Below are 27217 nucleotides of genomic sequence, written 5' to 3' on the forward strand. Positions count from 1 at the left end.
TAAGAAAGGCCTTCCCAAACAGAATGGAAGTCCAGAAGCCAAAAAGATTTTTTAGGAAAATAAACACTTTTAGAAGAATATAGCCCAGACAAACTTGGGGGTGGGGGCGGGGAAGGAGGTGGGAGGGTGGGATTCTGGTGTGTTCCATTTTCTTAATCAATTGAAAAATATAACTCAGCGGAAAAAAGTAAGTTGAAAGTGCCAATATACATAGGAAAAGACTGCTCAATTTTACCTGTAATTTAAATATTCTACTAAAAATTGCATTTTTCTTTTTTTTTAAGATTTTATTTATTTATTTGACAAAGAGAGACACAGTGAGAGAGGAAACACAAGCAGTGGGAATGAGAGAGGGAGAAGCAGGCTTCCTGAGGAGCATGGAGCCTGATGCGGGGCTCAATTCCAGGACCCTGGGATCATGACCTGAGCCGAAGGCAGACGCTTAATGACTGAGCCACCCAGGCACCCCTAAAAATTGCATTTTCAACCATCTAAGGGCAAAGATAATCCCCAGTGTTAATCACAGTGTGGGAAAGTAGACAATAATGGATGTAAAAACTGATACAACTTATTCAGACGGTCATTTTTAAATATTTAACAAAAATCAAAAGCAACAAATAATATTTATGTTAAAATGATACTGAGTCTAGAACTGACTTTAAAATAACCTGAGAGGGGCATGTGGGTGGCTCAGTCAGTTAAGTGTCTGCCTTTGGCTCAGGTCATGATCCTGGAGTCCCAGCATCGAGTCCCACATTGGGCTCTCTGCTCAGTGGGGTGTCTGCTTCTCCCTCTGCCCTTCACCCTGCTCGTGCTCTCTCTCACTTGCTCTTTCTCTCTCTAATAAATAAATAAAAATCTTAAAAAAAAATAACCTGGGAGATAAAAAACTTAGCTGAGAAAGTTGGTACAGATATAAATAAAGACTGGGAATAAATTTATAGTAGGTGTAATGGGGGGGTATATGGGGATTTATTATACTATTCTATCACTGTATGTTTGAATTTTTCCAAAAAGTTATTCCTACTTTGCACAGCCTTTAAACCAGGAATTCCATTTTTAGGAATTTAGCCTACAGTTACATTGGACAAACATAACAATGTCAGTACAAGAATGTTCTGTAAAAAAGCCTAAATTTCCATTAAAGGACAGGTTGATAAATTACATTTATCTAAACACAGTATTGTCCTATATCTTTAAAAACTATGGAGGTCAATTATATGAGGGAGATTATGGAAAAAGATCCTGGAAAAAAGAAAAACATCAAGGGCAGAACAATAACTCTAGTTTGAACACATTTAAGTAAAAACAAAATCAAACATGTGGATTTGTGAACACCCATGAAATACATGCCCATATTCATAACATTTCTGGGAAGCTACTTCAAAATCTTAATAATGGCTACGTCTGGTTGGGAAGGAGATGGGGGACTAGAAATCTGTGAGAAGGAAACATTTATTTTTCGAACATTTTTTTATACTGTGATTTTTTGGGGGGGCATGTGAACACGTTGCATTCACTACATTTATAAGGAAAAACAACTAATTTTTTAAATCCTTCTACTGAGATGATTGTCATTCATTTAGGAACTGTCAGTGTTCAGGGTCAATGCTAGGGAGGAGCTTGTCTCAAGCACATTTAAATTTTACACAGCAAAACAGATGAGCCGTGACTCTCTTATTGCTGACCCTATCTCAGGGCTCTTACCGTACTTCTATCTCACCCTGATGATCAATCCATTAATGTACCATTACATCAAATATTTGCTCTAAAGATGTAAGTAAGAGCCTTCCTTAGTGCTAGTCAATTAACAATTTTTATTGAGTATATAAGTGCCTGGTTCTGGGGGGAAAGACAAATGAATAGGATTATAGTCTTGCTCAAAAAGTTTAAAATCTTGGAAAAAATATGCATCCTATGTGGAACAGAGACTAATTTGCCACGCAAACACATTATGTACTGAGACAAGAAGTCAATGAGGAAATGAATAGTGGTTCATGCAAGAAATAGAGAGGGCAGATTTGATCTTAAGAGATGAGCTAGATTTACATACACAGCAGGAAGAGGGTTACATAAGACCACTGAAAAGAATGTACAGAAATAAAAAAATTGAGATAGTGAGACTCAGTAGGACTAGAAATGAGGGATAGGAGGAAGTATAAAAGTAGTATAAAATAAGTAATCAGCAGGAGTAAAGTTCAAGGTGATATATATCCTAAAAACCAGGAAAAATTAAGATTCTGTAAAACAGGCAAAGGAGAGTTTTAACAAGCATTTGGCAGCACCAGCATGCTAGGTAGGGTAAACTATCTACATGTCTTTGCTTCTTTTTGGCTTGCTTTCTTGACATGAAAAATAAAATAACAAACATTACTTCAATACCTCACTTCCAGACCCAGATTCTAGTGGTCTCTTCTTTCTTGGTCCAATAGCCGCAAGAGCTGTGAGGTTAGCATCTCTATGCTGTATCTGCGCAAGCTCCAACTGTTGTAACTAGAAGATGGAATTAAAAAAAAATGAATATTTACATAGTCATGCTCAGAGGGAGGAAGAAATTGATCACTAAGCCTACTTCTGTGTTCTTCACCAAATAAGTTACAGTAAGGAATAAATATTAGATTCCCCCAATAGCCAAGAGCACATCATTTCCTGATGCCTTTACCCCAACAAACTCTTTAGTCCTGAATCTATAAACAGAAGAAGCAGAATTTAGGTAAGGAAGAAGTATAGAATAGAAGAAAAACAAGAAAAGAAAGGCATCTAGAGCTTAATCTCTTTTTACTTTAATCACAGGTAAGAAATGCCTGAAGAATAAAATGAACAGTAAACTGGACAGAAATTGGCCAAACTATAGTCGACCTTTTCAGATTAAAAGAAAATTACTCGAAAATAAAGACAGTTATTGTGTGTCACAGGAAACAGTTCTATGCTGTATGATTTACAAACTGCCTCCTTAAAAATTAACTCATTTAACTCTCACAACACTGAAAAGTATATATTAATTACTATAACAGGATTATGAAAATTATACATGTACTCATCTTTTTTTTTTAAACTAAGGAAGACATGCTCTAAGAGCTTAGGAAAACTTCATAAAGGTCACATAAATAATAAGTGGTAGAAACAAAACTCAGAGCCAAGTGTTCTTGTTACAAACCCTCTCTATATGTCACACTTTCACATGGATTTACTCTATTTATCTTCATGCCAAAAATTGAAAGTATTCAGCAAAGCAGGGATAGAGGGAACATAGCTCAATATCATAAAGGCCATATATGAAAGACCCACAGTTAATATCATCCTCAATGGGGAAAAACTGAGAGCTTTTCCTCTAGAGTCAGGAACAAGACAAGGATGTCCACTCTCACCGTTGTTATTTAATATTGTACTGGAAATCCTAGCCTCAGCATCAAAATCTTATTACTATGAAGGAAAAGAAAGAACCTGGCACTGGTTGCTAGACAAATATTCAAACAAGATCAGGCTCCAAGACAGCCAACTGAAAGTAACCTGTTGAGGGACTACACACACACACACACACACAATGGACTACACACACACACACACACAATGGACTACACACACACACACACACACACACACACACACACACACACACACACACACACAATATTCTTTTAAAAAGAGCACTGACCAAATTTTGAACATACTAATACATAGTTTGTGGTGAAATAGGCAGTCTCAAGGAGATGCAAAGTAAAGATCACTTCAGATTATTTTATAATATTAGAGGAAAGACCAAAAATAAGCCATAGGTAACTAAGTCTTTATTAAAGAAGAAAACACAACTTAAAAAAAGAAAAAAGAACAATTCTTCATTTGTTTCACAAATTACCGGGCAGAAATTCCTTTTTTTTTTTTTAAAGATTTTATTTATTTATTTGACAGAGAGAGAGAGACAGCATGAGAGGGAACACAAGCAGGGAGAGTGGGAGAGGGAGAAGCAGGCTTCCTGCCAAGCAAAGATCCAGATGTGGGACTTGATCCCAGAACCCTGGGATCATGACCCGAGCCAAAGGCAGACAGTAACCATCTGAGCCACCCAGGCACCCCCAGAAATTCCTCTTTTAAATTGTGGATTCACTTATATATAAACTGCTGGAAAACTGTTTTCAGGAGTTAGAAACCATCTTTTGTTGATGCTGGCCTTTTAAATAAAATATATAGTGTTAGAATCTGATGCTGTCATACTCTGGAACTTCTAGATGACAAAATACGATTTTAGTTAATCTACACTGCAGCACAAATCAAACAAGCTATATTTTAAAATCTTTCCCTGGAGAAAAATGGCATCTGCAAGACAGTTACAACACATAAAAAGTTTTTAAACTGACCTCTGTCATCAAATTTCCATACCTTTGTAGTAAAACACTTTCTCCCATTCTGCAAATTATATTTCGGTTTTCTGAAATCTCACATACAATGTTTTAAAATTTTGCAAACTATACCAAAAATTAAAACTTACCATAGTTTTGGTTTGCCCTATGTTACAAAAAACTTTCTTAAAAACAATGTATCTTGGCCAGCACTATAGAGAAAAACTAGGCATTTTTAACCAGAACAGAAGAACATTCTGGGCATTAATGCAGATTTGGCATACAAAGTGGGGAAAGATGATATGTAAGCTGAGTTCAGTGAAAACAGCCAGGCACTGAGTTAGAGGCTTGCAGGTAGAAACAGGATTGAAAGTGACATGATTATCTACACAGAAAACCTCAAGTCAGCTACAAAAACAAAAACAAACAAAAACAAAATCCCCCTAGGACTAATAAATGAATTTAGCAAGGTTGCAAGATGCAAGGTGAACGTACACAGTAGTCATTTCTAAATACCATTAAGGTACAATTGGAAATTTAGGTATAAACCTAAAACCTATGTATATTTGCATGCAATAAATCACAAAATGCAGATGAAAGAAATAAAACACAGACAAGTGGAAAGACATGTGTTCATGGACTGCAAGACTCAACATTGTAAACATTTCAATTCTCTCAAAATTTTTATAGATTTAACACAATTCCATTTTTTTTTTTTTTTTTTACAGTTATGGGTAAGTCGATCTAAAATATATATGGAGGGGCACCCGTGTGGTTCAGTTGGTTAAGCAACTTTTTTTCTTTCTTTTTTTTTTTTTTTTAAGATTTTATTTATTTAGGGATGCCTGGGTGGCTCAGTCGGTTTTAAGTGTCTGCCTTCGGCTCAGGTCATGATCCCAGGGTCCTGGGATTGAGTCCCGTGTCGGGCTCCTTGCTCAGTGGGGAGCCTGCTTCTCTCTCTGCCTGCCGCTCCCCCTGCTTGTATTCTCTCTGACAAATAAATAAAATCTTAAAAAAAAAAAATTAAAGATTTTATTTATTTATTTGTCAGAGAGAGAGAGGGAAAGAGAAAGCACAACCTGGGCTCCTGGGATCAAGCCCTGCATCGGGCTCCCTGCTCAGTGGGGAGCCTGCTTCTCCCTCTCCCTGTATCCCTCCACCCTGCTTGTGCTCTCTCTCACTCTCAGTGTTTCTAATAAATAAATGAATAAATCTTAATAAATGAATGAATGCATGAATGAGTAAAGTAAAATTTATATGGAAAGGCAAAGGAACTAGAAAAGCTAAATCAATTTTGAAAAAAAAAAGGAACAAAATTTAATGAATTACACCATGTGATTTTAGGAATTACTTATAGAGGGCTACAGTAATCAAAATAATGTGATACTGAGAAGAAACAGACACACAGAATAATGAGACAGAATAAAGAATCAAGAAACATATCCACATAAATATGGCTAATTGATTTTTGACCAGGGTAGAAAACAACTCAATTGAGAAAGCATAGTGTTTTCAATAAATGTTGAAGCAACTGGACATCATATGCGAAAAAATAAATCTTGACATTAAACCTCACACCTTATACAAGAATTAACTCAAAATGTAAACTATAAGCTTCTAGCAAAAAGTGTAAGAGAAAATCTTTGTGACTTAGGGCCGAGGAAAGAGTTCTTAAGACATGGCACCCAAAGCACGTTCATTAAAAAAACAAACAAACCGTGACAGATTAGACTTCATATAAATTAGAAAAGTTTACACTAAAGAAGGCACAGTTGAGAGAACAAAAACCCCACACTATTTAATTTCTCTCTCTCCAATCTCTATATGCCTTTTCTTTTTCTTGTTTTATTGTACTGGCAATATAACACTGAGTAATAGTGATGAAAGCAGACATCTTTGTCTTTTTCCTAATCTTTGAAAGAAAGCATTTGGTCATTTCACCATTAGGAATAACATTAATAGCAGGGTTTTAATAGCTGCCCTTTATCAGATTGAGGAAGTCCGTTCTATTCCTTGATTCTTGAGAGTAATTAATACATGCTGAAATCTAATGTATTTCTGCATCAATTGATATGATCTTTCTTAGACTGCTAATATGGTAAATTATATTCAGTGATTTGTGAACTTTAATCCAGTTTTGCATTCCTGGGGTAAACTCCACTTGGTCATGATGTATTATTTTATATATTACTAGATTTGATTTGCTAATATTTTTTGAACATGTTTACATCTATGTTCACAAAGGATACGGAAATGTAGTTTTCTTATTTTGTAATGTTTATCTGGTTTATTAGGGTAATGCTGGTCTCATGAAATGAACTGGAAGAGCTTTTAACTCTTCTGTGTTTTGAAAGAAATTCTGTAGATGTAGTGTTAATTCTTCTGTAAATGTTTCAGAGAATTTACTAAGTAAAAATCATCTGTGCCTGGAGATTTCTTTATTGAAAAGTTTTAACTATAAATTCAATTTATTTAATAATTATAGAACTATTGTGGTTAACTACGTTGCTTGGCTAAATTTTGATAGCTTGTGCTTTTCAAGAACTTGGTATTTCACCTAAGTTGCATGGAGTTGTTCATCTGTATTCCCTTATCCTTTTGACATCTGCAGCATCTGTAGTGATTTTCCATCTCTTTTTTCCTGATATTGGTGATTTATATCTTCTTTTTTCTTTGTCAGTCTTACTAGAGATTTATCAATTCTGTTGATCAAAGAACCACCTTTTGGTTTTATTGATTTTCTCTATTTTTTTCTTCAGTTAGTGGAAGTCATTGATTTCTGCTTTTACCTTTATTGTTTCTCTTCTTCTGCTTACTTTGGTTGTATATTGCTCTTCTTTTACCAGTTTAAGGTAAAAGCTTAGATTATTGATTTGAGATCTTTCTTCTCTAATATAAGCATTTTTTCTGTCCTTTTACTTTAACCTATCTACATCATTATATTTGAAGTGAGTTTCTTGTAAATAGATACAGATTAGTCATAGTTTTTAAATCTATCCTGACAATCTCTTATCTTTTAATTGGTATATTTAGACCATTTACACTTAATATAATGACTTAGCCATAAACATATACATATACACATATATACATACATATATGTATGTGTATATCTATATGTGTGTGTGTGTGTATATATATAGAAAATCCCTGACAATGTTGTAATTTTTGCTTTCAATATTTTTAAAAAGCTCAAAAGCAGACTAGTCTATTATACCATTTCTGTTGTTCTTTCTTCATTCCTGATGTTTAAAGGTCCCCTTTGGTATCATTTCATTTCATTCTGAAGAACTCCAACTTCCTTAAACAATTCTTTCAGAGCAGGTCTGCTGGCAACAGATTCTATTCTTGTTCCTTCATCTGACAATGTCTTTATTTCACTTTCATTCCTACAGGGTATTTTCACAGGATATGGCATTCTGGGATGGTTGACAGTTCTTTACTTACTGCACTTTAAAAATATGTTGCTACTTTCTTTTTGGTCTCCATGGTTTCTGATAAGAAATCTATAATCAGTTGAATTGCTGGTCCCTTATTGGAAAAGTGTACATTTCTCTAGCTATTCAAGAATTTTTTCTATGTCTTTAGTTTTCTAAGACTAGATGTGACCAAACCTGAGTTTCTCTGTGATTATCCTGTTTGTGGGGAGTTTACTGAGCTTCCAGAATCTTTAGGTTTGTCTTTCTCTAAATTTGAGGGGTTGTTAGCCATTATTTTTTCAAACACATTTTTAGCATCTTAGTCTTTCTGAGACTTCAGTAACATTAATGCCAGACCTTTGGTCACTGTCCCACAGGTCTCTGAGGCTCTGTTTTTGATCCATTTTCCCCTCTGTTGTTTAGATTAGATAAATTCTATTTGTCCATCTTCAAGTTCACTGACTCTTTCCTCTTTCATCTCTTTTCTGCTATCTAGCCCATCCAACAAGTGTTTTATTTTGATTACTGTCATCTTCAGTTCTAAAATTTCCATTTTAGAACTTTATTCCTGGGTCTTCAAGCTAAATAATTTTAAACAGTATACTGAATATTTTAAATATTATGTTGTAAGACTCTGGGTCTTCTTTAAATCCTTTGGAGTATGATATTTTTGTTTTAGCATGCAAAACAGGCCAGCCAGATTTAGGCCACAAATTCCGATGTGTATTCTGTGGGCTTAGGCTCCAACATCAGTTGTTTTCAAAGCCTTTGTTGTGCTCTTTGGATCTGTCCCAAATATGTACTACTCAGTTGTCAGTCTGGGACCTAGCAGTGCTCTGTTAGTTCCATTCTTCAAGTTTATGTATGCTGATTAGAATCATTCACATATGACAAATGTGTAGCTCAAGAGTGGGCCTAGAAGTTTAAAATAATAATAGGATTGCTTTCCTGAGCTCTCCCTATTCCACAATCTTCCCAGTAATTTTTTATTCCCTAGGCTCCTCTTTTTGTCCTCTGGCCAGAAAGCTGGGGCTTTAGTTACTCTGCTTTGCCATACATTTCTGTGACTGTATCCATGTCTACAGTAAGCAGCAAGAATAGGAGTGGGGAGGCGAAAGAGGGATGGCAACCACACTGCTGGTTTAGTGGTATTTTGGATTCTCATCTTCTTCCCCAATTTATCTACTATTTACTTTTCAAAACCTTCAAATAGCTTCTCTGTGCATTCTGTTCAGACTTTATACTGTATTCAGTGGGAGAGACAGTGTGGAGTGTTTTTACTCCATCAACTGGAACCTTTAAAAGCTGGTTTAACCAGAATTCTGACAACAGGTTTCTGTTAAGTTATATTCCTACTAGGCTTTGTTTCATAAACTTAAGCCTGCTTGCTCACTTACCCCAGCAACACACACTTTTGTCCAAAAAGATCTAACAGGCTTGGCAGGTTCTCTTTTAGAGTATCCTCACTCCTTCCTTGTGGCTAATGAAAAAGGCAGAAGCCTTCATTTCCCTTATCACGGTCTCTCTGATATCAAACAGAGGTCCCCTAAAATTCAAGTCAGTGCCCTAGAGAGCAATAGAGCAATAGCAGTTGAAGGTTATTTTATTCCTGATGTTTCGTACTTGTCTCTGTTCGTTTTTAAGTATAACTATGGTAATATTCAGTTTAATCAAGTCCAAAACACATTAACAGATTACCTTAAAGATCACACAAGCTCTCAGAGTAAAGTTCAATAGAGGTACTTCTTGATGCTAAGTACGTAATTTTGAAGGACGAAAGATAAGAAAAAATAAAAATTAATGAAAACAGAATCCAAAACCTTAGGCAGAATTAGAGGAGCTGAATGAAGAATGAATAAATAAAGTATTATATAGCCAAGTCCCTCCACAAATACAGGGAGGCGTACTAATAGGAAGGGCTAAATTATTTAGATAATTGTGACACTGACACTATGGGAAATTCAAAAATGTGATTTCTTTTTTGTGCTTAAGGAAGGCAAGGAATTAAAAAAAAATGCAGAAGCTGAAAGTACAAAAGACAACAGCAGAGCTGTCCTTTGTAACAAATGATTCAAAAATACGAAGTGCTGTCATCTTCAGTCTGATTTTGCTATGAATTTTTGGAAAGTGATACCAAGGTATAATGCAAAGGGGGGAGTTGAGAGGTAAGTTAATGTCTCCCCCAAAGCTTATGTGTGCTATCCAACAACACCTACATTAGTAGCAATGAAAACAGCTAATGCTACCAAATAGGAATATTTGAAAGAATCTAAAATAAGAGAAATAAAGTACACTACCTGGTTTTGAGTTCAGCAAAGAATTAAGAATAATGTCCTGCTTAGATTTCACAATTAATGTTAAGTGTACACAGAAATAACAATAAAACCCTACCACCAAACAGATGTTTTTTAAATAGCAAAAATTTAAATAGAATTTTAGATATGCTTTGTAAAGATTAACTGACCAAACTCTAAAATTCTCAACAATGCTTATGATCACTTCTAAATTACTACAACTTACTGGGGGGAAAAAGGTTAAATCCTAAAATATTATACTACAAAAGAAGCAAACAATACCATACTAAACAGTATTAACGGGTGAATCCTAGACCAAAGGAACCAACGAAGCAAGTTACAAAAAAATAACTACCCCCACCTCCCCTAAAATTCAGGGGTATCACAAGAGAAACACAGGATCCCTTTCAACCCCTCAAAGAAAATTATTAGGCAGGCATTCCACCAAACCTAACAGTACATGGTCTGATTATTTCTTTTTTCTCCTAACTACTAACACTAGTTCTTATGATGTCAAGACACTGTCCAGAACACCTGAGATACTTGGAATCTGGAATGTAGAGTCCAATGCCTTGCTAGTCAGCCCTTTTAATCTATCCCTACCTTTCAAGAAAATAGCACATTCCACATAACCTCAATTAGACACTTTCTTCTTTAGACTTAAACATAATACTTGATTTATGTATTGTTTAATACAAATGTAATTTTTATTAGATTACAGAACTTCCTTCCCTCTCCATCTTCCCCTTACATTTTTTTTCACCTTCTTTCCAGTCTTCTTGAAACACACACACACACACACACACACACACAACTAACATATCCATGGGTCAATCTCAAGCTTACTTATTTAAGAGCTTGATGGCATCTATCTTAAATGTTTCTTTTTTTTTTAAGATTTTTTAATTTATTTATTCATGGGAGACAGAGGAGGAGAGAGAGAGAGGGAGAGACAGAGAGAGAGAAGCAGAGGGAGAAGCAGGCTCCCAAGGAGCAGGGAGCCCGATGTGGGACTCGATCCCAGGACCCTGGGATCATGACCTGAGCCGAAGGCAGATGCCCAACCATCTGAGCCACCCTGGTGCCCTATCTTAAATGTTTCTATAGCTAATGTTCTTAAGCTATTATTTTTTCCTTTTATGCCTGACCTTTCCCTAAATTATGATAGCTATGTAACATAAGTAGAGCAAGTACTGTTACATTAATTTTAAATACAGTTGATCCTGGAACAACATGGGTTTGAACTGTGTGGTTCCACTTATAGGTGACTTTTTTTTGATATGATAGTGTAGTACTGTATTTTTTCTTATGATTTTCTTAACCTTTTCTTTTCTCTAGCTTACTTTAGTGTAAAAATATAGTATATAATATAGAGAATTTACAACTATGTTTTAATCAACTATTTATGTTACCAGTAAGGTTTCCCATCAACAGAGGATTGTTAGTAGATACATTTGGGGAGAGTTAAAAGTTATATGTGGGACGCCTGCATGGCTCAGTCGGTTAAGCATCTGACTTTGCTCACATCATGATTGCAGGATTCTCGGATTAAGCCCCATGTCGGGTTCCTGCTCAGAGTGGACTCTGCCTGTCCCTCTGCCCCTCCTCCCACTCATGTGTGTGCTCTCTCAAATAAATAAAATCTTAAAAAAAGTTATATGTGGATTTCGACTGCACAGGGGGATGCTACCCTAACTCATGCATTGTTCAAGGATTGACTGTAGAAGGAAATGGGAGTAAGTTCAAAGGAGTAACTTCCCCAAAGTGAGATGCAGACAATGGCAGGCTGAATCTAGAATTGAAGACTCCTGACTTCTAGTTCAATGCTATTTCATTTATAATATGTACCTCTTCTACCAAAAGGGTAGAAGGTTTCTCAAGCCATACAAATCCCATACTTCAAAATTAATGTATACACCCTTCTGATGAAGCTTTAAACAAAATATTATCTTTCCTAGGTAACGCATACCAATCAAGAGATACAACCAATAAATGTCTCTTGTGAAAAGTATCCATTAAAAAAATGAGTGTAGGGATGCCTGGGTGGCTCAGTCGGTTGAGCGTCTGCCTTCGGCTCAGGTCATGATCTCAGGGTCCTGGGATTGAGTCCCGCATCCGGCTCTCTGCTCAGCAGGGGAGTCTGCTTCTCCCTCTCCCTTCCTCCCTGCTTGTGCTCTCTCTCTCTAATAGATAAATAAAAGTGATGGATTTTAAAAGTCCTCTTTCTTCCTTCCCCTCCTAGACCAATGGTTCTAACTATGACCTCCAGAGCAGCAGCAACAATAGCAAATCACCTAGAAATCTGTTAGAAATGCAAACTCTCAGGCCTCACCCAGACCTACTGTATCATAAACTCTAGGTATGGAGCCAGCAATCTGGGTTTTAACAAACCCTCCAGATAATACTCATGTACACCGGAGTTTGAGAACCATGGTCCTAGACTGTCAATGCTTTGAAATATTTGCATCTGTTTCTCTATGTACACAAGCTTTCCACAACTTGTCATTTTACGAATGCCTTCTCCATACTAAATTAATTGGACTGCTAGAATATATTTTTAATGACAAGTTTCACTTAGTCCTGTCCAGTGTTACATGAGTTTTGGTTCATGCAGAACAAACATAAAACTTTAGATACAAATTGCTATTAATTTAATAGTTAGCCTTAATTATCACATTTCACTGACTCTATATCTATAAAAATTGCATTTAAAAAAATCTTTTGTCTTTCTCATAATGAAGTAACATACCTTATAATACAGTATTTTATTCTTATACAATAATACTTCGTATGTGGAGAATTGTACTACTTTTTATGTCCTATGTTCTCTATAAACAAAAATCCTAAATACTTGAGGGTACAAGTTTTCTAATTTTAATCATTTAATACTTATTCTTTTGCCCAGTTTCTACAGGTTGCACTGTGGAGCTAATGTGCCAGCAGGTACAGGTCTTGCATTTCTTTTTCTTTCTTCTATTGTCTGATAACAAATGTAAGTGGGAATGCTAGGAACTGTTAAAAGGAAGTAAATGAATTCTTTGTCTCACTCTGCACAGATGTGCTGAATTCACATTTCCCAAAGGAGAAATAAGATATTCAAAAGGAAATAAGGGTCACAGTATATATAACAAATGTTTAAGGAATCAGGATATATGAACCACAAGGTCAGGTGGCTTGCTCCTCAGAATTCTGAATGATGTGGTAAGAAAGGAAAACGTCGAAGGCTAGATGGTAATCTAGGACACACGGTACATATTTCGACAAGTCTACAGCTGCATTAAACAAAGATGTGCCTACTTGTTTGAAGTTAGAATTTGGCAATTAGTAATCTATTTAAAACCTTTCACAAATAGATGGTAAAAACGGAAGTATGTCAGTACTTAACATTTTAGGAAAAGTAGGAAAATTTTAAAAAATTGGAATTTAAAAGTATCAATATTTAAAATATAAAGTTAACAACAGAGAGAGAGAGAGAACGCTTATAATACTGTTGTGGGGTTTTTTTTTTCAGGCAAAAACAGAAAAAGGAGGGGGAGGAAACATCCCCAAAGTTGAAACTAAAATATCTGAATTACAGAGATACCCATAGACATTTTAGCCAAACAACAATAAGGTTTTCAAACAGACAGATAACCTGTCAAGTCAATAAGAACAGTATGCAGCAGGAGCCACTTCAATGGACTGAGACTGGACTGGAGGCAAATCCCACAGGGAGCCTATTTTTCTAAGTGCCAAATAAGAATGACAAAATTGTAAGAAGTCTATAGGAAGGATGAAAAGAAATTATTAAACACCTTTATAAAAACCTACTTGATTTAACACAGTTTGTCATTATACCCAGAATGCAAAGAAGAAATGAACAGACTCTAAAATAGAGAAGAAAACGCACAGGAGAAATGATCAAGATCAAAACTCTAGTCCTTAACAGTTGAAACCACCACAGATTATAAAATTATGTATGGAGGGGATTCAAGTTATGATTTAATATTTATATGACAAACATCACTGTTAAAACATATCCCAGGATCAATAAAGCCTACGACTTCTCTAAACAGTTCCTCAGAGCTCTGCATTTAAAAGGTACTGTCTTTAATCTATTTCCTATGACCAGCTTGGTAGGTAGGTAGTCACCTGGAAAAAGAAAGCAAACCAATTTCAAATCAAGCAACTGAAAGGAATCTGTGCTAATTTTCACAAATGAACAAAGAAAACTTCCCAGAGAGCCAAATACCAAAAAATCACAAACAAAAGCTTTATAGTTTATACCAGTGTGCTAACAATTAGCATATCCCAAATGATAACCTTACAAATTGCCATACAAGAGAACAGTTCAACTATATATTAAGATAAGGTCAAATGACTTTTGCAACCAGACAAAATATCGCATCCCTGTGTGTTTGATTTTAAACTGGAGCCCCTTAGAATATTAAAGTTATTAAAAGCTCTAGGGGACAGAGGAATGATACAAATGACATATTGTAGTTTCATCAAACATTTGCAACTAATACACAGTGGCTCTGTTCTTGGAATGAGGCCAGTATATATATTTTTTTTTTAACAGAAAGATTTAGGATAGTAAGCAACTAGAAAACTTTTAAAATATTTTAGAAAGAAATTATACAGGGCGCCTGGGTGGCTCAGTTGGTTAAGCGACTGCCTTCAGCTCAGGTCATGATCCTGGAGTCCCTGGATAGAGTCCCGCATCGGGCTTCCTGCTCGGCAGGGAGTCTGCTTCTCCCTCTGACCCTCCCCCCTCTCATGTGCTCTCTCTCTCTCATTCTCTCTCTCAAATAAATAAAATCTTTAAAAAAAAAGAAATTATACAGTCCTTTAAATCTTGCTAGGAAAAAGAAATGGAGGTGTAAAAAAGAGGGGGAAAACCAAGTTTGCTACCACCTGCTCTCATTAAAAGGTATTTTTTTTCACATTTACTTTTACAGTTTTCTTTGAAAAATACTGTCCATCTATTCATCCCTTAGAGAATAATTAAGCACAATATTAAAAGAAAAACCAACCAAAGAAAACAAACCTATATAAACCTGAAGGAAAAATTAATCGATCCAGATGTTTATGAAGGTTTATGAAAGCAGAATAGATGGGATAAAATTTTTAAAGATAAAAGAGCAAGCTTTCTGATATATATTTTCCCAAAAGTGGATGGAATTATAAGATAAGCATCTAATCAGTTCTTAATTAAAACAAAGAGGAATGCCCGTGATTCAGAGCAACAATAGGTTGCCCATTCCCAAATAACCTATGAAGCCAGGCTTGCTTAAAGAGGGTAACTGGTAAGGTTCTCATACTAATTTTTTGGATAATATCTTTAGATACATTTTCCACTGAAAAAGAAATGAGTATGAGAAGTGTTCTGCTGTTGAAATGAAATGTTTCTGGCTTCGATCCTTCCTAATGTTCTCCCTTTCCAGTTCTCCTCATCTCAATCCGGAAACCTCTCCATGCAGAGTTCATGCATTTTCCTTCTCTCTTTTAGTGAAAATACACCACATTGATTGTAAGAATCTTACTAGATTTCCATTTGTTTTGCCTCAGCTCCTACATTAATCCAAACAATAAGGGCCTTTAAAACATTCATAAATAACCTGCTGCTGCTGGCACCTAGGAGCCGAGTGCTGCAATGTTAAGCAACAACAAATTTCATAGTTCAAGAGGCACAGTTAAGGAAAAAGGTTGCTCAGGAAATCACTCTTATTTAGCACAAAGATCCTTAAAAATTGCATGAAATCAGTCAAGTAACTATAGAAACCAATTTCTTCAGCTCCATATCACACGTCTCACACCTCAATTGTCTTTATTATCGTCTGCTGTCAGATCCTTAATCAGAAATGTGAACAGGCTTGATGATTTATTCAGCAGGGAAAAGAATCTGTAGGTCAAGTGAAAAATTTCACACACACACACACACCCAAACACACACCACATCTTCAACCTTAGGTACTTTCATTTCCTTCTGTTCTCAGCAGCTCTGGGGGCAACTCCAGTGAGATCCAATATTAAGCCTCAATTAAAATAAGCTCCAATTAGTGGAGCTTTTTTCTCTGGGGCTAGAAAAGTCAGGAAATGGATATTGGGAAATGTAAAAAGTCAGCTACTGAGAGGAGGCTGCAGACATAAATGAACTTATTTGTTGATTTCTACAGTTGCTATGCAGAGGCCTCTGGGAGTAAAAGCTTAACCAGTCTAAGCTATAAACTAAAACCCCTGCAGCTAAACATGAACTGTGTGAAACAAGGGCTCCATTCCAGAACAGAAAACTGCTGGGCCCAGAAAATTAAAAGCCAGAGGCGTTTTCCATTTAAAACTAAATCCCAGTACCACCTCCCAGCCAAAGAATTATAAGCAGTATCAGATTTACAAAACGAACAATTACCCTGGAAAAATGTAGCCTATTGTACAGTCCCAGATGCTAAATCTCAGAAGTTTCTTTTTCTTTTTCTTTTTTTAATCCCACGTTATATTCCTCCAAGTACACTGCTGCAGTTTACAAAGAGCCATTTCTAGACAGGCCTAAGCCTTGAAAATAAATTTTAAAAAGAGAGCACATAACTCATTGACCTCATTTGAAGTACTGCCCTTGCCTTCAGCAGTTCCTGTCCTTCCCCAAGGCTTCTGCAAATGGTATGCAGCAGCAAAATAAACCCTGACCTAATTGCCAGGAGAGAGCTGCCAACCTTCCCTCCAACACAAAGACAAGCATGGTAACTTGAAAGTCCTACCTCTTTGGCTTTCTGCTTTAATCTCAGCTGTTCTGGATCTTCTTTATTGGAACGACTCTATCAAAAGAAAAGAAAATTTTAATAGAAATTACTAGCATCTAAACACCAAAGTTGCTGTTAAATATTTAATAAATGACAATTTTCTCTTGTGATTGAAAACCTTAGCTCCAGGGAAAAATGCCTCAATCCAGTCTGGTGCACTCCCTCCTTTACGCCCCCTCCCTCTCATCATCTGGGCTGGCTGCTGCAGTTCTAGCCCCAAGGAAGCTTATACAGAAAATGATGCTAACAATGTCAGTCAGGTCCAGTTGAGGCATGACGTTGTTCTTGTTAGAACACTAAAAACTAAAAAACGGATGGTACAGATGAAGGAAAAGAAAAGAAGGATAATTGCTGGCTCAAAGAAGGAAAGCAATCAACACTGGCTAATCTTCAGATAAAGCCATTTTGGGAAAACATGTTATTTCAAGGACTATTAAAATCAAGAACCTCATAGAGTGATGTATGAAATTGTTGAATCACTATATTGTATACCTGAAACTACTATAACACTGTATGTTAACTGGAATTAAAATAAAAACTTAAAAATAAATAAATTAAGATAAAATCAGGAGTCTGACTTTGAACCAAATCAATCTCTTTAAAAGTATAATTCTCAAAAACTAAGTAGGAAATACATCGCAATGTTTTCATTAGAGTATCTTGTCATCTTTGGGTCCTCCACAGCATTTAATTGAATGCTATGCACAAGTAAATGTCCAATAAATGTTATTCAATACTGTTTTCCATACTGATTCAGTTCAACATTCAAAATTGAACAATCTAACAGGACTGCTATTAAGGAGAGAGCTATCTTCTATACCTGCAATGCTATGATGAAACAAGTGGTAAGGAACTTCATTTCTGACACTATGAACATTTGTCCACTGAAAAATATGCTCAGGAGTATTCTTTTTTTTTCATTCTAACAAAGTTATCTAAGTCCTTATAAATCTGAATATTTGTTCTATAAAATGCAACATCAGCTAATTAAGTATAGCTAGCAAAATAAAAGCTAAAAGTATTTTCTTATTTACTAAGTTTACTTGATACATTTTACTGATGTAGCAGTACTTTTGTTAAAGGGAAGTACAAGAAAGAAACCATTTAGATTTAAGAGTGCCTTGTAATTTTTTTTTTTTTTAAGATTTTATTTATTTATTTGAGAGAGAGAGAAAGCACAAGTGGGGATGGCGTTGGGGGGCAGAGAGGGAGAGGGACAAGCAGACTCTCCACTGCACAGGGCTTGATCTCAGGACCCTAGGATCATGACCTGAGCCGAAGGAAGCTGCTTAACTGACTGAGCCACCCAGGCGCCCCAAGAGTGTTTAAATTAAATTTAAATAAGGCTACCAAAAGCTAGTAACTTTTTTCTTCATTTTGTCCTCTATCTACTAATACAACTTAACCCAAACTAAGATAAACTCCTTTATTATTCCACCTATGATATGAGACAATAAGCATGTATATAAACGTATTTATCTTAAAAATGTGTGTGTATGTATGTATATACATATACATTTTGAGTGTATGATTTTTGCCCCAGTATGAAATGAGCATATTTGAATATCAAGTCTTTATCACTTAACCAATATTTATTGATTATTCATAGATAAATTCTACTCTGTGTGCCTCTATTCTGAGTCTGGAGATACAGAAATGAAATAGTAAGACAAAGTCTCTGCTTTCAAGTGACATATTTTAAGAAGAGAAAAACAGCAAAAAATTTTATAAAAATTAATACACTTATGATATGTAAAACATTTATGATGGGGAAAAATTTTAAAAAACAATTACTGATAGTTGCTAAGTGCTATAAAGAAAATTGGATAATGTGACAGAAAGAAGGAGTGTGTGTGGTAGGGGGTACTTCTTTAGCAAGGACAGGAGAGAAGACATCTGAAAAGTGACATGTGAGTCGAGCTCTGAAAGACAAGGAGGCAGCCACACAAAATTCTGGGGGAAGAATACTCCAAGCAAAAGGCACAGTCATTGCAAAAGCCTTAAAATGGGAACAAGCTTGGTAAAACTGAGGAAAGAAGGAAGGTCCGTGTGGCTGGACCATGAGAAAAGTTGAAAGAGATAAGGTTGGAGACCATGTAGGCCAAGATACAGAGTTAAGGTTTAATTCTAGTCATAAAAAAAAGCCACAAAAGGGCTTGGAACACAGGAGTGAGATGCCACTGCTCTGACACTTTAGAAAGAGCACTCTGGCTGCTATGCAGCGAATGCAGCACTGTAGGGATCCGAGATCAGAGGCACAGGCTTACAGAACAACTCAGGAGACTGCTCTAAAACAACTGTGGTTTTAGAAAAAGATAAGGGAAACTTGGACTAATGTCATAGCAGGTAAGATTAGGTTGAAATATATTTTGGAGGCAGAGCCAACTAGATTTATTGATGGACTGGATATAGGGTATGAAGTAAAGAGGAGAATTGAAGATGATTTCCTAGGATTCTAGCCTAAGCAATTGGAAAGAAGAGAATACCAACTTTCTAAGACGGTAAAGGCCAAAGCAGATGTAAGACATGGGACCTCAACTTTCAGGTTGAATTGACTAATTAGCAGTCTATGATGCACACTTGGCACCCTCAAAGGTCAGTGTGACTGGAGCAGAGCGAGTAAAGAAGGGAGGGATATGAGTGGTGGGTGGGTACTTTTTAAAATCTGGTAAGAAGTTTGGATTTTAAGTGTAAGAGGAAGTCACTAAAGGCTTTCAAGTAACAGAGACATGCGTGATTTGTTATGAAAACATTATTCTGACAAAAGTATGAAAAACGGATTGTAGAAGGAAAAGGAGATCAGTTAGGGGACATTATAAAAGTCCAAGCTGGGCCTGGAATAAATTGTGCCAGAAAGTAAGGATAAGGGCACCTGGGTGGCTCAGTCAGTTAAGTATCTGCCTTCCGTGCAGGTCATGATCCCAGAGTCCTGGGATCAAGCCCCACATCGGGCTCCCTGCTCAGCGGGGAGTCTGCTTCTCCCTCTCCCTCTCTCCCTAGCTTGTACTCTCTCAAATAAATAAATAAATAAATAAATAAGAAAGACAGAAAGTAAGGATAAGCTCAGTGAATGATGGAAACATGAGTAACAGATGTACCAGTTGGAAGGGTCTCCTACTCAGGAGGACTTTGAGTATCAAAATAAATAATGATAGTAATGGATTATAACCTATTGAATCAAACAGAAATCCAAAGCCCATTTTGATATCAATGAATACATGAATGAATGAATAAAAAGAAAGGAAAGCTCTTCCACATACAATGCTAATAAATGTAGAATATGATGAGAATTAAAAAATTACCATTTTACATTTACGAGTAGTGTCCATCATAGAAGTGGCTGACTTAGGTAGATATCATCTATGGGCACTAAAGTTGATACATGGAGGTTTGGTGAGGAAGGGGATATTGGTATAATCTTGAAATAGCTTCCTGTGAAAAACTGATTACAAAAGGGAAAATGGTGAATATGAAATGGAGAGAATTGGAAGGCACCCACACAGCTGGGTGATCAAGGTTGCCTTTTGATAGGATCAGCTGAGAAGAATGTATTATTCCTGCCACAAATTCATTACCTAAGTCATGAGGAAATATCAGATGAACCCAGGAATTATCAGTCACCCTACAGATAGTAAGGCCTGTACTCTTAAAACCTGTCAAAGACATGAAAGAGAAAGTAAAAAATCTGACTAAAGGAGTCTGAAAAGAGATGACAGTTGAATGAAACACACATTGCTGAATGGGAAAATAGACCAAGAAGGAAAAAGAGCCTGGGCTGAGAGAGTTGGTGAAATCTGAATGGGGTCTGTGGATTACATGGCAGTGTTATATTGTTCACATCCCGACTTGGTGGGGTTATACAGCAGAATGTCCTGTTTGGAAAGTAAGCTTCAGAGAAAGGCTAATTAGACATGATAGTTGCACAACTGTAAATATACAAAAAACCCTCTGAATTAAAAGAAACAAAGGAGAACAAAGGGATGAAAGAGAATAATAATGATAAGGATGTATGTATGTGTGTGTGTGTGTGTGTGTGTGTGTGTGTAAATGCAGGGATGGAGAAAATGCAGTAACATGTTAAAAATGGGGGCATCTGAGAAAAGGAGATGAGGATTCTTTATATAGTTCTGACTACTTTCCTGTAAGTATGAAGTACTTCAAATGAAATTAATTTTTTTAAAAAGTGATTAGTATACGAAATACTCTAAAAGGGGAGGCTGCCAATAACACTAAAAAAATTTTTTTAAAGATTTTTTATAATATTTATAAATAAATAATAAATAAATATTTATTTGACAGAGAGAGAGACAGCGAGAGCAGGAACACAAGCAGGGGGAGTGGGAGAGGGAGAAGCAGGGCTTCCCGCCGAGCAGGGAGCCCGACCCGAAGCTTGATTCCAGGACCCCGAGATCATGACCTGAGCCAAAGGCAGACGCTCAGCGACTGAGCCACCAGGCGCCCCAATAACACTACAAATTAAAACTAAGGTGTTTAAAACCAAAAAATCAGTCTAGTGCCCAACCTTTATGACTACTCGCAAAGGCCCTATGACTATGGAGAAATGTGAAGCAACAAAAGGCAAACCACAGTGCAACTAGCTTTCACCCCTTTTGACACTATAGTCCAGGAAAATGTTTCAGTAAAGAAGAAAGAAAATATATTTATATATAAGATAAACATCTTCTTACCTGTTCTTTTATTCTCCAACCCATTTCTGCTCATCCTATATTTTGTTCCATATAATCCTAATTAATCCTAATTTTACCCATAAATTTCCAAACTTTCCTCTCTCTAGTTTAACTTGGCACATATCAAATTATATCCCTAAAAAGACGTTGAATATTTTTAAAAACATTTTTATTTGGGGGGTGCCCACTCAGTTAAGTGCCCAGACTCTTGATTTCAGCTCAGATCATGATCTCAGGGTCTTGGGATCAAGCCCCGCCTGGGGGTCTGCACTTGGCGGGGAGTCTGCTTGAGATTCTCTCTCCCTCTCTCTCTGCTCCCTCACCCCCCACCACTCTCTCTCTCAAATAAATAAATCTTTAAACAAACAGATTTACTTGGGGGTGGTAGGTATGATCCTAGGCACACAGGAACTGAGAATGAGGAGACAAAAGATTATATCTGATTAAAATAATTAACTGAAAGTCACTGTTCCACACCATTCTGGCTACGAGAGATTTTATTAATAATTTCATTTAAAGAAATCCTTCAGAGAAATCTAAAAGCCTAGCAGAAACAAGACAGCTGGCTAACAATAAAGCCAATTCTAACCTTGCCAGGTCATGTTCAATCATAAATCACATAGGCTCTTACCTTGGCTACCCTAAGTAACATTTCTCTTTCTTCTAAATCCTTTCTCTGCTTCTCCAATTGATCTAGCTTTTCGAGAAATTTGAGCTGTGATCTGGTATCACTAGACAGGATGTAATTTTCACTTGCCTGGAAAAAAAGGAAACAGAAAGTCTTATGATGGTCCTAGGCAAAACATTCTACATTAGGTCTTATAAATCAGCTAACGACAATACTAACATACATAGGGAGCTAAATTTTCAGGATATAATATTTATATTTCTAATAATACAAACAACAAAAAAGAACCTTAGTCATCCTTAAAAGTTGAGAGGTAATTAAGCATTTAAATTTCAGAGCTTTCCTAGTAGGCCTCATTCAGAGGGGATAAAGAGAAGCCAAGCAGATCCTAACAATAGGAAGTAGAAAGCAAGAGAGTGTAACATGTACCTATAATCTAAATCTTTTTAAATTATTGTCTGTCTCTGGAGACCTTAGTATAATTAATTAAATCTTAGGCCTATGAAAGACAAAACAAAAAACCAATCGCCTCACTAAAAAATACACCAAAGATGAAAGTTATCACCCTTGTTTCCACTGTTGGATTGGTCTAACCTTGGCAAGTGAGTACATTTTCAATCAAAATGTAACGAGATAAAATGGCAAACATTTAAAATCCTAAACCTTGTTTTGAGGATTTCTTTAAGCTATGAACTTGGGCAGAAACTATAGTCAAAGAAATTAAGTATACAATTTATAAATGAGAGCCATAACAGAGAAGTATAATTATTTGTCTTAATTTGCTCCATAAAATGATAAAATTTACAGTTTCATTTACTCTGATATTCTAGAGTATAAGACAATGCTTTCCAATCTAAATATTTTGTAATTTTCTTCATCTGATATGATCACCTATCTCTAATACACATAAGACGGAGGTGGGGGTTGCAGTGGCGGGCAATCTTCCCAATCAGCATTTGAGACATCCTGCCATCTACAGTCATCTCAGTAATTCAGACATTTAAGCTATGGGATGGAGATTGGGGGAGACTGTATAATAGGAAAACTGAATGTTTTTAAACATTTAGTCTAACAGTCAGTGCCTGGCTTAGAATCATAGGTATAGCACCAATCCCATCTTTGTTTTATCCCATGCTTATGGTTGATTCACTTAACTGGGACCAAGAGATTTCATATGCCCAAGATTCCTTCTAAATTAAATTTTTATTGTTGGTATTTAACTAGATCAAAAGAGTATTACATAGTATAACGAACAAGGATGTATTAGTGCTACTTATTTTAATTCATGTTTAATACAAAACGAATTCTCAAATGCTTTTAAAGTTAAATAATACAAGATAGAATATGGAATACATTATAGGCCAACCATGAGGCATAAACATAATAACCTGTGGTTTCTTAAATACTTCATCTTTACCATGTTTGTGCTCAGATACTCTGGAGATAGTTTACTGACAGAATTTAATTTTAAAAGGACAAAAAACACTAAATTAAAAAGGAGCACAGACTTTCTAAAATTTAACCCCATACCATCCCTGTGCTAAGATCCCTTCTCCTTCTCCCAACTTTGATACAACTGCCTCTGGCTTAATGCATCCTTCCTTTATTCTTACAGATGCTAAACAAATGAATGCCTCCCCTATTCTACTGATTCCCCAACCTTATTTAAACAACAGTAACCCCAATCTTAAAACACTGCTTCCTGTCTACCAACCTGGTCTAACTGAAGTCTTTATGAACCACTAAATAGGGTGGGTTTTTTTTTTTTTTTAAGAATTTATTTATTTATTTGAGAGAGAGCAAGCTAGAGAGAGAGCAGACAAGCAGGGGAAGGGGCAGAGGGAGAAGCAGACTGCCCACTGAGCAGGGAGCCTGATGTGGGGCTTGCATGACCTGAGCGAAGGCAGACGCTCAATCAACTAAGCCACCCAGGAACCCCTAAGTAGGGTGGTTTAACAATAAAAATATAAGGACTCAGACCAAATGATAACAGAGCAAATCAAGCAAATCCCATCTAAAGAAAGCACTACAGCCCCTTTCAACTAGAAAACACTGAAAGGGCACCTGGGTGGCTCAGTCGGTTGAGCATCCAACTCTTGATTTCGGCTCAGGTCATGATCTCAGGGTCCTGGGATCAAGCCCCACAACAGGCTCCTTGCTAAGTGGGTAGTCTGCTTGAGGCTTCTCTCTCTCTTTATCCCTGCCCCCCAACAGCTTGCACATGCATACTCTCTCTCTCTCTCTCTCAAAAATAAATAAATTAATTTAAAGAAAAGAAACACTGAAGCTTTTCCACAGTCACTGGTATGCAGAAGACGATAATATACCTTCAGTGGGAAAACACCTGGCAACAAGATCAAAAGCTTTGTATTGCATGTGTCACTTTCTACTTCTTTACTTAAATCTGTTTATGGACTATGATTAATTAGATAATTATATATAAACATGTGAAAGATTATCAAAAGCAGATGGATGTCAAATGCAAAGAGATGGTGAAATTTTGCTTTTAATAAAAATAAGCTCACTTTTGTGAAATTCGTGGGATAAAATTTCCCACACTGTACAGAAAAAAAAGTCCTATCAGGGACGAACTGAAATATAAGGACAGGGCTAAATCTGTGACACAATGATTATTATAATATCAAAGTCTACAAAATAAGTATAATTTTGAACTAGATCCAAATATAACTAAATGGTTATTACTTCTGTTTAAAGAAGAATAATAATGTAGCTACAAATTTAGACAGTGGCATTAACTGTATTAAGGAATGAGTGTGGGGAAAGGCAGGCTGGGGAAAATCAATCAGGATAGGCAGTGTATAAAACAAAAGGTTAAGGAAGTGTTAGCTTTAAGCTAAGTTACTGAGGTTCCACGTGGGGTAGATATTATCCATTTTGCCTATGGCAACTAAATCCTTAGAACATATGCTATTGATATACAACAGAAGAACTCCATCTGAAAGCTGGAACACACAATAGAGATTTGGAGGACACTCAGAACAGTAAACCCTACTTGGAAAAATTCTATTCCATACTAAATTGTACAGTTACATTTTATATAGAAACTGCCTATTGTAAATAAAAGTGCACTCATGTATCTCTGAAAATATACAATTGAGGCGGGAATAGGAGAGAATCCAGGTTTGAAAAATTGTAAGACGTTACAGTAAAAACCCAAAAAGGAAGAAAATTTTTCCCACATCCCAATATTAAAGGAAAACTGATTATCAAGCCAAACTAGATTATTACAAATTTAGGATGTTAATTGTAATCCCCAAGATAACCACCAATAAAATATCTAGAAACATATACACAAAAGGAAATGAGAAGGGGATCAAAATAGGATATAACAACAACAAAAATCAAACCAAAAAGGCAGTAATGACGGAAATGAGGGACAAAAAAAAAAAAAAAAAAAGCTACAAAGGATACAGAAAATAGTGAAGTAGCACAAGTTCTTCCTTATCAGTAATCACTTTACATGTAAATGGAATAAACTACCCAATCAAAAGGTAGAGACTAAAAGAATGCATAACGAACATGACCGACTACAAGCTGTCTATAAGAGATTCACTTTGGATGAAAGGACATGAATAGACTGGAAGTGAAAGGACGGGAAAAAAATTTCATGCAAATAATAACCAAAAAAAGCAGAGGCGGCTACAATAATATCAGGTTAAATAAACTTTAAGTCAAAAATTGTTAAAAGAGATAGAGATAAACAAGGGGGCCCTAGGGGGCTCAGTCAGTTGAGTGTCTGACTCTTGATTTCTGCTCAGGTCATGATCTCGGTCATGGGATAGAGCCCTGTGGTGGGCTCTGCACTAAGTGGGGAGTCTGCTTGAGATTGTTTCTCTCCCTCTCCCTTCCTCTGCCTTGCCCCACCCCACTGTCACCTTCTCTCTTTCTCTCTCTCAAATAAATCTTTTAAAAAAAGAGATAAACAGGACATGATATATTGACAAAAGAGTCAATTCATCAAGAAGATATACATAACAGACAACAGAGCCCCCAAGTGTATGAAGCGAACAATGACAGAACTAAAAAGAGAAATATGGTTCTACAGTAACAGCTGAAGTCTTCAATACCTCCCTTTCAATAAGAATACCTAGACAGAAGATCAAGAAGGAAATAGAGGACTTAACATTAAAACCCAACTAGATCCACCAGACTTTTATGAACATTCCACCCAACATAGGAGAATACATGTTCTCCTCAAGTGCACATCGAACATTCTCTAAGAGAGATCATATGTTAGGCCACAAAACAAGTCTACATAAATTTAAATTGACTGAATCACATAAAGAATCTCCTTTGCCCATACGGAATGAAGCTAGAAATCAACAATAAAAGAGAAACTGGAAATTTCACAAATATGTGGAAACTAAAACAATATACTTTCAAACAACCAATGGGTCAAAGAAATCTCAAAGGAAATTAGAAACTACTTAGAAGTAAATGAAAACAAAAACACAATGTACCTAAACTTATAGAATGCAGCGAAAGCAGTGCTCAGAGGGAAATTTATAGCAGTAAGTGTCTACATTAAAAAAGGAAGATCTCAAATCAGTAACCTGCTTTATACTTAAAGGAACTAAAATAAAAAATGAAAGTGGGGTCATTATTGCTGAACTTACAGAAATAAAAACGTTTGTAAGGAAATACTATAAACAATTGTAGGCTAACAAAACAGGACCTAGAAGAAATGGACTAATTCTGAAAACACACGAAAAGAAATAACTGGTACTGTTTTTTTCCCCCATAGCCTTTTCTCCTGATGATCACTTATTTTTAAGTCAGTCTTGCAAACTCTCACAAAAATTTATACAAGTGAGGACCTCAGCAATTATAAATAGTTCTTCCAAAGTTCTAAATAAAGCAGAAAGTAGAGAAAATAGAACGATTCCTCCAGGGAACTTACCAGTGATATGGTAGCTGCTATTTCTCTGAGTTCCTTTTAACTTATGGGTAGGACATTCTGACAATGACCATTCTCACAAACTGAAAACCTCATAAGGTTACCCACATACCATGTTGCACAAAATCTAGTTACCAACATTTCTTGGTATGGGGGA

At 36.1% G+C, this 27217-nt stretch overlaps 1 protein-coding gene across 2 annotated transcripts in view; it reads right to left on the reverse strand.

Moving 5' to 3' along the window:
• The window catches only part of TAF4B (TATA-box binding protein associated factor 4b), a 124187-nt gene that overhangs the window by 27744 nt on the left and 69226 nt on the right, over window positions 1-27217 (reverse strand). Inside the window, exons 12-14 of one of the 2 annotated variants that reach the window (XM_028098413.2) lie at window positions 22146-22271; window positions 16785-16841; window positions 2383-2493 (exon numbers count right to left, since the gene is read on the reverse strand). In XM_028098413.2, coding sequence (XP_027954214.1) covers window positions 2383-2493; window positions 16785-16841; window positions 22146-22271 — 294 coding nt within the window. The remainder of the gene's footprint in view (window positions 1-2382; window positions 2494-16784; window positions 16842-22145; window positions 22272-27217) is intronic. The other variant, XM_028098412.2, reaches the window with a different exon arrangement.

The sequence above is a fragment of the Eumetopias jubatus genome, unplaced genomic scaffold (genome assembly GCF_037043125.1).
Source record: "Eumetopias jubatus isolate StellerSeaLion01/CBP00866 unplaced genomic scaffold, mEumJub1_p1.0 scaffold_16, whole genome shotgun sequence".
Classification (NCBI taxonomy): domain Eukaryota; kingdom Metazoa; phylum Chordata; class Mammalia; order Carnivora; family Otariidae; genus Eumetopias; species Eumetopias jubatus.